Source organism: Sesamum indicum, linkage group LG5, assembly GCF_000512975.1.
Source record: "Sesamum indicum cultivar Zhongzhi No. 13 linkage group LG5, S_indicum_v1.0, whole genome shotgun sequence".
Taxonomy (NCBI): Eukaryota; Viridiplantae; Streptophyta; class Magnoliopsida; order Lamiales; family Pedaliaceae; genus Sesamum; species Sesamum indicum.
In genome coordinates, this window is record NC_026149.1 from 5,921,135 (window position 1) to 5,932,136 (window position 11,002).

Genomic DNA, 11,002 nt, shown 5'->3' on the forward strand with positions numbered 1-11,002 from the left:
TACATTTATATATTAACATATTTAATATATGAAATAATATTTTATTGATTAAATATCATATCCAGAGAGAGGCGCATGTAATGCACTGTTGGGCATGAGGAGGTATTTGCTCTGTTTACAAAAATATAAGTAAATTTGCTATTTTCTTTTTACAAGGGGGTATTTGCACATTTCTTTGAAGGTAAATTGCGTTTTTCCCAAAGCCAAATATATCTTTCTTCAACTTTACCTATTTTCTACCACCTAAAAATTTCAAAACCAAAGATTCAAATTAATTCCTCACTTTCATATTCGAAGTTACATTATTTTTCCGAATTGGCCATCCAAAATCGATCAAAGTTAATTTGAAAAAATAAATACAAACAAAGTCTCTACATAACCTTCCGTCCAAGTAATGATCACAACACTTTGTGTTGCACAAACTGCAAAGGGGAACCTCACTCGTTTCTGCAATCACAAATTCTAACAACCATTTTGTGTTCGGTATTTTGATGAGGAAGGATCAATGCCTACACGCATACAAACTCTCCTATAAATCGATTGATCCACCGATAAATACAAATTCAACTTTATCCCACAGTAGTAGCTACATGACTACCGCTCACAGAAACCTTATTATCCCCAGTCATACCACCTGGACTACATACCTTATTTACAAGTACACCTTCTGCACCCTCCAGAGTTGCCAAGGAGGTCATAGTCGGGGAATTGGAAGCAGAAAGGCGATCCTCTGGTTGCTTTGGCCCATTCAAAGCATTGCAATGCGGACAGTAGTAAGTGATGTACGGAAAGTCCTCCTTCCTTGCAAGCCCGTTGTGCATATGGCAGTTTCTGCATATAAGTGCATATGATTGGGTTGGATCCTCTCCCACAAGCAATGCGGCAAGTCGAGCAATCCATCCTCCGTTGTTTGAGCTCAAACCCGTTTGAGGGTGATGGTTCATAACCAATGGGTGTTGTTGAGACACGCCGCCATCCTCATCTCCAACATTGTTAAGCATTTCTTCTTCAGCATAAAGAATTGATCCACTTTCGATGCTATTGGTCTTTGAGTGAGACGCCCTTCTTTGGCGTAGTCCAGTAGTTCTTGCAACTTGTACATCATTGCTCTTTCCAGTAGGATCACTAAGGTTAGAATCATCCGCCACATATAGTTTCAGACCAGAATCTGCACCCAACTTGGAAGCGAGCACCGTGGCAGCTGCTGCCTTGGCTGCTGGATCAGGATCATACCTCTGCACTGAAGGCTCCATATAAAAATCTAATACATGAAAGCTAGCTACAAAATGAATAGCCTGATGGGCTAAGAACAATGGGTCAGACGCTACCCAACTAGATTTTTATTGGATTTGGATTATGTAAATTAATCATGTACCTCTCTTTTTACTTATATAATTTCTACCGCAACTCTGCATTTCTACTTATATCAATTAAACAAACTGACTAAAGTAAACCTTAAATGGGAAAGAATACAAATAAGCATGATAAATTATTAATATTCATAAAAGACAATTGAACACGGGCATGTAAAATTACTGAAAACCAGAGCTAAATGCTCATAAGAAGAAATAAAAATGATTATGCTTTTAAATGACCAAAAATGACAAAAAGGGGCATGTAATAAAAAGAAAACCATGAAAGATGATTTATAAGCATACAAAGTACAAAACAAAATATAGAAGTGAAAAATCATATTACAGAATACAAAATAAATCAAGCACTCCAAAAGAGTCGAAATTTAAGATTAACACACAAAATAATTTAAAATACTGCTAAGAAGCTAAAGAGTACAAGAACATGAGAAAATACAAAAAATATCCACCAACAATCAGAATGAGGGAGAAAGTAAATTTTTTTAAGATATAAAATCACATACAGATCAGATTTATGTAAATGTTATAATTATGAAAGTAGTCTAAAAGGTGTGCATAAGATGATTATTATGTTTTCTAAATTAAATGCTTTGATCAAACAAAACGAACCTTGTTTCTTTTTTTGGGGGGCATTGGAGTTCTCCAGTCCCAACTCAAACCCAACCCATTTTGGTCCATGTACTTGGACCTTTTCCACCAAAACCACATAATAATACCACCTCCATAGATACTTATTTCAATCATGCATCTTTTAACTACCGGTTTTCTTTTCTAGCTTCCTCAAGTATGAAAAGAAAGAGCACGAAAGATGCATAATCTCATAGGGAGTAATTGAACTTGTTGTAAATAGCTTAATTTAATCAATACAAGCACTAGAAATAGCTAGCTCTCACCCATTACCTGTATTAGCTGTTGAGTAGTGTAGTAATTTGTCTTCTCCTTTAGTTCATTTATTTTGGTTTGCCTCTCAGCCTGAAGCTTTTCCAAAGTCTTGTGGTCCTTCTGGTCACCTGTAAATAAAATTTGGCATTATGTGAAACTGTCAATGGAGGTATATCTAGTCAAGGTTGCACATTTTTCATGAAAAATTAATGGCTTAACTATATCATCCAAGATAAACGAGACGAATCAAATAAAGAAAAAAAAAGAGCAATTTACCTCTTGGGTTAAAATATGATGTTGAATATCGTAATTAGTGGGGCAAGAAAAATTAAAATCAAGTAGCGCAAGGTAAGAAAACAAAATGAATGAGAAAGAAATGGTTATGCATCAGCACACTTTGGCCTGTATCTCCCTCAATTTAAATATGGCAATAACTATTATCTTCCCCCAAGTCCACAATTGTACATATAGAAAGTTGGACGTCAAATAACCATCTATTCAAACATTATTCAGACTCTGAAAAACTTGTGAAGACAATTCTAACTTCTTACTCAATTTACTCATAATCTTTAACTAATGAAGATAGTTGAATTCTTTCTGCAACAATCTACAATAATTATTATTACAGAAAAATAATAAAATAGAATACCATATATATATATATATATATATATATATATATATATGTGACAACTTGTACAAAATATAAATGTATACACAATACATGTAATACATTGTCATCACCACATTGAATACCTTATACACTTTCTAATAACAAGCTTTATATTTGGATAAGTATTGCAAAACATAAAAAAACAAAAATTAAGGTGTAGTCATATCATCACCAAAGTATGAATAAATGAACAGACATAGAACATAATAATTTTGAATGTCCTCTTTGTAGAAAGAGTACAATACTTACACATCCTTGAGAAGCTTCTAAGCACTGAATAAGTAATGTAAGATAATGCTGGAAAAAGAAACATAGGTGAGACTCGTGATGCCCTCATCTTCCAGTTCAAGTCTATAGATCTTGTGGTTATGATAGCATAACCGACTGCAATTACCTGTAGAAGAAAAAAGTAAAAAACCTTCATTCTCAGCCACAATGTTCAGTGAGAATCAATATTAAGTAAAAGAAGGAACACGGAAAGAATACCAGGGAACCATATAGTTTCAACACAAACATGGGGATTATCCATTCATCTATCCGAGGAAATGAATATTTCAATATGAAGTATCAGTCTAAAAGTTCCCTCTCCCTACCTCTCTTTCTCATATACATAAATAATATATACCTTCCTCCTAGGGCCGTTCCTGAGGGTGGGCCGCCTAGGGCGACGGCCTAGGGCCCAAACCTCAGGGGGGCCCTCCACCCATTCAGCCCAACTAATAATAATAATAATAATAATAATAATAATAATAATAATATTAGTATGTATATACACATTATATATATATAGGAGTGTATTGGAGCAATCCTACAAAGCCATATATATTCTGCTCCTACATACAAGTAAAATAATCTCTCTATGTCCAAGGATTACACAGACAAATTAAAACAAAATCAAACACATACACACAAACTTTAAAACACACACTCACACCTTACAAACACACACATTCACACCAAAGTTCCGAACTCAGATAAGGAACTTTTTAGATTTTAATTATTATTAATTTATATAATTATATTATTTGATTATTCCATTTACTAATTGTAATTTATATTGATCGATGTACTGATTAACTGGAATATTTTATGAGTTTGACTATTTAAATTAGAGTTGGTTAAGTAATTTATTTTATGAGTTTGACTATTTAAATTAGAGTTGGTTAATTAATTACAAAGTTGTATTTGAAAATATTATATTTATTGAAAAGAAAAATAAGATTTTTGAAATAATTTAATTTATAATTGTAGTGCCGGAGGGTGCTACATATTAGATCAATTGGGAATGAACAAAGTGATTGCCTATTTTAATAAGAATAGGAAAAACTATATAAGAATTATTATATACTGACTGTATTGTTTTTACTTGAGGTTCTTGTTAGAAATGAATTGTAATTTTTTTACCTTGTCTTTTTTCAAGTAATATACATTCATCATATAGCGTTCTGAGGTTTGATTTTTTTCTCCACCACAATTCTATTTGGGTGCTGGAGCTTTTACTTGGATGGTGCTATTTCTACTTGACTTAAGGCTACATGTTGCTTCTTACATCAAAAGTCTGTAAGTCAAACTAGTAATATTATTTAGTCACTATCATATTGTTACTTTCTTGTCCTCCTTTTTTTTTTTTTTTTGGCATATGGCATATTATCTGTTAAGGCATTGCTCAGCTAAAATTATAATAAAGAAAGTTATCGTCATGGATCAACTATTTTATATATGCTTCATTAGGGTGCATCTTTTTTTCTTACTCGCCCTAGGGCCACCAAAATGTCAAGAACGAGCACCTCCCTCTGCACATACACATACATATAAACACAGACACACACATATATTCTATGTCCTACTTGCACAATCACATGCAAGATTCAGGAGCAACCTAGTGGGATTAACTTGGAGATCTTCACATACTGATGAAAACTATTGTTCTCTAATCTAGTTTTCCTAGGTTATAAAATAGATAAAGACTGATTTTGATTAGAAGTAATGAGAGGAATGCCATAAAGACGGGTTTCTCTATAATGAACCTGAGTGTTAAAATAGGCAGATGCAACCTAGTAAGTTAACAATCCAAACAAGAAATAAAAGAACTACAACAACCCAAGATCATAGAAAGAGGCCGCAGTATGTAGACACAATCAACAAAAAAAAGAGCGTTCCCTGAAATTTCAAGATCTCTATCTTTTGCCCTTAGTTAATTAGAAGAAAACTTATGACATATAAATTCCATTTGTGTCCATAAAATAAACAGACCGAATAAGCAATTAAGGATGGGGATTAGCAATTAATAATGTTGTACATTCTTTATATCATATTTACCAAAAAATCATCAATAATGGTAACAAGAATAATGGTGGTACTACAAATTATACTCTCATATGATAATGACTGATTGTTCACAGCTCGTTCTAGCAACATGCCCATCTGGATTAGGATGCTCACAATCCTGGTCCACCCCCAGGCATAATCATAGTTTTGCAATCAACAGAGTGAAAAAATGTTACGTAGACCTTTTCAATTAGGAAAAAGTTATCATAAAAGTAGGCTCAACTCTCTATGATTTCCAAACAATAAGTTTATATAAATGGCCACAAACCACAGAAGGGACTAGATGGCAAAATAAATCTTATCAGCAAGGAGATATTTAAAAAACATAGATTACACAATTACACTTCAGCAAAGAGAAAAGAATATAGAATTTTACTTGCTGACTGCTATCAATACGGTTTTAGTCAACAATCGCCATCAAAATTGTGCTTGGCAGCAAAATTATTTGGCCCATCAACTTAGTTAGGGAATGCAACAATTTCGAGACAGTCTTCAAACTAGTGATAACCAGATAATAAGATTAATGTATCAACTTTCTATTTTAATCAGTGAAAATGTTGATGAAAGTAGTGTACCTCAAAGATAACAGAAAAAGTAATCAGATGCCTAGTCCTTCTCCGATGATTATGAGAACGCCTTGTAATTCTAGCCATAATAGCAGCCTCTTCTTTAGATATATGTCGCAACCTCTTCTCAAAATCGTCCCCATGTGCTCCAAATAATGCACCCCATAATCCTGACAGCACTCCCTTCTTCTTCTTAGTCCTCTTAATCTCAGTATTTGTAGATTTCATAGACTCCGCGGCATCATTCTTAGATTCTTCAGCCATTTCTGCACATTACATGCCAGCTTCACATTACCTACATATTATATGTCAAGTTAGAAAGGGAAATTGCATCAAAGTTTTTTAACGTGATCAATGCACATGAAATATCATGCTCCGATCAGTTCAAACTTATTACCCTCTAGCTATGTTTCTAAAGCTAAAAAAATTAGTAAAACAACCAAAGTGGAAAGTGCCAATTAGTTGAATGAAAGATTTACATGCCAAAATAAGATTTTCGTGCAAACCAAACCTCATTATTAGATTTACATGTATTTAACCTTCAAAAATATGCATACTATTTAGTAAGGCACACCCTATACGTGCCAAATAAGGGGGAAAATAATGAAATTTGATGAAAAGAAGAAACAATGAGGTAATAGAAGGTCAAACAAACGAAAATACGACCAAATAACCAGAGAGATAATGTGCAAGAGAAGAGAGCATAGAGAAATATGAGATAAGAGAAAAGAAAACAGAGAAGTTTAGAAAGCAAACAAACACTTGGCACTTGTCACCTTCATATAGGCAAACAATGTCAGGCCAGAAAAGTGGTTAGACCACTACTTGGTTGTTTTGATTTGCAATGTTATAGTTATGTCGTAAAACATTAAAACAATGCAAAATTGCATGAGCCATCAAACAAAAAAATTTAAGCTTGAGCTTGGCTTGAAAAGTACTCGTGCCAGCTTGAACTAATTGGATTGCACATAAAAAAATATTCAACCAGATGAAAAACTGGCAAATGAGCTCCACCTGTGCATGATGACACAACAAAAATTATTCAAGCAAATTTGAGAAGATTGGAAGCTTTTTCATTATTGCAAGACTATGTGTAACCAAAATCATTTCCAATTGCTCCAGGTTGCTTTAACTGTCAATGGCTACAACAGAAGTACATTTTAGCGATGGCCCTTCCACTCGGCGTTGTTGGATCACTAAGGCCGACTTTTATCCCTGCTTGACGGGTGGGTCTTGCAGTCAAGCACCCTGACCAGGGAGGAGCACTTAAATCTAGCGATGGTGTCCTCGTAAAGTAAGGAAGTCCAGTATTCATCTTGGAAGACCAAGTGCCAGAAGGCAGATGAGCAAAACGTAGCCCTTGTCTCGTAAGGCCAACTCGTAGACCAAATCCATTTGAAGACAACTATTTCAAACTAGAAGAGAAGGAAGTACCAAGAAAAAAAATATTATTAGCGAGGAGATAGTTGGAATCACCTTAGTTTTCCGTAGGTTGGAATTAATAAATTGATGATTCCCCTTTCCCTCACCGCAAGACGTAGTCTTTTCAAATGATCCCCCACCTAAGCGCCCCCATTGCCAAGGTTAGACTACTCCTGTATTGGTATTTTATAAGATAAGATCTGATTAGACAAGCTGGAATTCTCACATTGCTGTGTGGCTATTTGTAATCACTTGCTTAATACTTTTGCCTACAACATTCATAAGTACAATCCAACGAAGGTTGGTAAATGAAAAAATTAAACTAGTGAAAACCAATATTTCTCACATGTTTCTTTTTAACAGGCCAAGAAATTTAAAGAAAAAATTTAAGTGTGATTCTTATTCTTCAATAATGTGTAAAATAAGAATGCAAGTCTAAATTTCTCCCACACAAATACATTAGAATAACTTTTTCCTTCATATTGTCCTTTTGTAAGTAAATATAGACATAATTTTAAACATTCAGAATCAAATTTAACACAAAGATGAAACAAGGTAACAACTAAGGTAATTAAAACATTGAAATAACTAGTGATACCAGCATTAACTCAAGTACAATCTGAACTTGACTAGAAAAAGCCTTCTCTATATGAAATATTGAGGTATAAACCACAGTTGATAGTTAATTATTGGCAAAACATGATTTATTCAACATGGTTTACATGCTAACTATATGCCCTCTCTTTGTTGACTTCGTAGTTCATCACCAACCTGATATTGTATGACGTATTTTCATCATTCAATTTAAAAGAGCTGATGCCAACTAATGATAAGATTAACATCATGACACTCGGACACAAATCTGGAAAAAATTTAAAATTCTTGACATGAATAAATTGTTATTAAGGTTATTAAAGCAAGATATACATTCCAATGTGGAAGGAAGGACGCTGTAGGAAAATTAGAAATTAGCTCAGAACATTAAATGTTAATAAGCTTCGTAAAAAGCTGTACAAATGAATGAATAAAGAAGTGCAGAATATGAAATCCATAATCCCATCGAGCAAAACTGGTCCCAACTGTGTCCTCCAACTTTTATACCATTTCAATTAATCTAATGACTAACTTTATTCCCATTTGGATCATCTCAATTTTTTATTAGGCAATTTTTCCACTTCCCTCTTCGTCCTTTTCCATTCTCACCAGCCCCAAAAGCTGTCTTTTCTGAACCTGGATGAAAAGCACGAAAATAAACAGGTTTATCATGTCATTGGATTGGACAGGATCTAAATCGTTTCCATATGTCTTTTTATTGCCCGATCTATAGTCACACCTCTGATTTCTCATTCTACCCTCTGAATCCAATTCAATTCCACCTTTATCCTTATCAACGTCTGTAGCATCAACCATATTTGCATTTCTCTCCTTACAAGTACAAAAATCAGCATCAATATGCGACAAACCTTTGTTCATCATACTTGACAAATCTCACATTCGCTCATAGTTTTCATATTTATGGATCAATAGATGACACAGTTCATCATAGTTCCAGTTAAATGAATCGAATTTTATTTTTCATTTTGGATTTTCTTATTTATTTCATCTACGGTTTAGGGATCCATGAGCAACTTGCTTTCTTTAGATTATTGAATCTGTCTGATACTCCATTCCTCTCTTATCTTGACTTCAATAAAAGTTAGCCAATGTAAAAGCATATCTACTTTCCTACTTTTTTTCTTAAAGATATTGCTTATCATTAAGAGGCATCAAAAAGTAAATGAATGGTATAAAAAAATCTAATGTTAATTTGAGTTCAACAATTAATTTAACTTAGTTTTGCTTCCTCAATCCTCTGGAGTATTCATTGTCGAACAAGGAATAGCCTGAGTGGAATCGAAAAAACAAACAGCAAAGTGGAAACTAGAATTTTATACCTTCTTAAAATTCTTCTTCTCCCTTATTTCATACCCCTCTCGCCATTAAGTCTGATAACCATGCAACAACGGATTGCCTACCACAAACAACTACAAACAGAGATAAATGCTGGTCTCATAGTCGAGTAGCGCCTTCCTAATATGAAGAGTGAGGACTTATCAAGCTTAACTTTAAAACAAAAACGTCCAAATATGCTTTGGAAGATCACACGTGCCATCTTGAAAATAGATAAAGTAATTTCAGTTTCAGTCTTGCCACTCTTGGGGACCTAGATGACTTCATACACAGAGGAGTTTGTTTCATTATATAATGAGTTGAACTGAAAAATTTACCAAAGTAATCAATCACTGACGGAATAATAAGTAAACTCAAACATAGAGGCGAAATTGTGGAATATTTGAGTAAATCGTACATAGGACTTTATTTATTGCCATATTTTAGACAATTTTCAAGGTGAAAAATACAGATGGATTGACACAAGGGTTGCATGAATATTAGATGCAACTTTCTTCGGAATCTGAGTCTAGAAAACTTGTTTCTTATCCTTACTCAATTTTCTTTTTCCTTTTTTTTAAAAGAAAAAAAAAAAAGCAGTAGTAAAACCCATCTCTAGAAAGACAAACAATTCAAGGCTATGAATCTATTAGTCAAAACTCTTGAAATGTCAGCATGACTTGCAATTCCTAACAAATTTTAGTTATTTTATGAGAAAGACATGCACACATTTCAAACTTTATAGCCTTACGCTTAGTATTCATCAACCTTGAGAACTCCCATATTTAGTACAAATAAAGCTCAGGTGGGGCATCCACAACAAAAATGAGTACCTCAATATCGTTCAACAACAATAAAGGACAAAAGAAATGCAACTACGCAGAACCCCAAAAGTACAAAATCGAAGATCATCAGCTGATCAAAAAGGAAACATACAAAATCAAAAGTAATTACAGCACAATCTGCAAATCTAACAATCAAACAAACACCAAAAATATAAACCAATACATTCATGCGCCCCATGCAAACACATGAAATCCCAATCAAAAGCAAAAAACTGAAAACCCAATAGATAGTACACACAAAACATATCAAAACCAACAATATAATTCTTTTTCCCAATAAAATGAATAAAAGTATGAAGTATAAGCATACATGTTACAGGAAACCCCCAACATGAAAAAGAGGACATCGCCCATTTACAAAAAATTGTGGTAAACCGTAAAATAGGATTCATTTTTTACCTTAACTTTGATTCACCGTTGGAGGGCGAGGTTGGGAAATGGGTTTAGGACGAGAGAGAATCATTTCAATAGCAGAATGAAAATTTCAAATGCCTTCTTCTACCAAAATGATGAGGACTTGGAGATGGAAAACATCAAAACATTTTTTTCGTTCCTAAAGAGAATAAAAAGGAGTCCTCTTCTCTTGAAAAAGTAATATATCCGGTCTCAATGCATAGTCCGTCTTTATGATTTTACAAAATTATAAATACTATAGTAGAATACGTGCTATACATCATGAATATTTATATATTCTAAGTTAAATAATTTTTTTTATAAATATATTTTGTTATAAAAAGATCTTTTATATATAATAAAGCGTAAATTACAACAATCTTTTCTAAAATTTGGCATAATTACGAATATTTTCTTGTTTGAATTTACCAATACCCTCCCTAAATTTAATGATTGTCTAACAATTAGCCCAATCTGTTAGGTTTCCATCCATTTTTATGGTGAACTGGCAAAAGTACTCTTGTAAATTAAGAATTATAAGTTTATTTATCTTTTAAAATTTTCTGATTCTTTTAATGAATTGAGTGGTTA

At 33.4% G+C, this 11,002-nt stretch overlaps 1 protein-coding gene across 9 annotated transcripts; it reads right to left on the reverse strand.

Annotated features, from left to right (window-relative positions):
* On the reverse strand, window positions 354–10,608 carry LOC105162124 (uncharacterized protein At2g24330). 9 transcript variants are annotated; one of them, XM_020693615.1, is made up of 7 exons: window positions 10,418–10,608; window positions 9,179–9,268; window positions 7,299–7,417; window positions 5,832–6,088; window positions 3,178–3,322; window positions 2,274–2,383; window positions 354–1,235 (listed from the first exon to the last, which is right to left on the reverse strand). In XM_020693615.1, the coding sequence occupies exons 4-7, from the start codon at window positions 6,084–6,086 to the stop codon at window positions 570–572; spliced, it is 1,176 nt and encodes a 391-aa protein (XP_020549274.1). In that variant the 5' UTR covers window positions 6,087–6,088; window positions 7,299–7,417; window positions 9,179–9,268; window positions 10,418–10,608; the 3' UTR covers window positions 354–569. The 9 variants fall into 9 exon arrangements, with proteins under 9 accessions (XP_020549274.1, XP_020549272.1, XP_011078378.1 ...); XM_020693613.1 differs by having other exon boundaries at window positions 5,832–6,117; window positions 9,179–9,255; window positions 10,418–10,607; XM_011080076.2 differs by having other exon boundaries at window positions 5,832–6,117; window positions 10,418–10,607.

What these genes read in the sequence shown, in the direction of transcription:
- LOC105162124 (XM_011080079.2), bottom strand. Translation starts at nt 6,086, where the DNA reads ATGGCTGAAGAATCTAAGAATGATGCCGCGGAGTCTATGAAATCTACA. An exon ending in CTTTTTCTGTTATCTTTGAG is followed by an intron (nt 3,323 to 5,831) that starts GTACACTACTTT and finishes TTTCTTCTACAG; the next exon opens with GTAATTGCAGTCGGTTATGC. An exon ending in CTACTCAACAGCTAATACAG is followed by an intron (nt 1,236 to 2,273) that starts GTAATGGGTGAG and finishes CCTTCAGTGCAG; the next exon opens with AGGTATGATCCTGATCCAGC.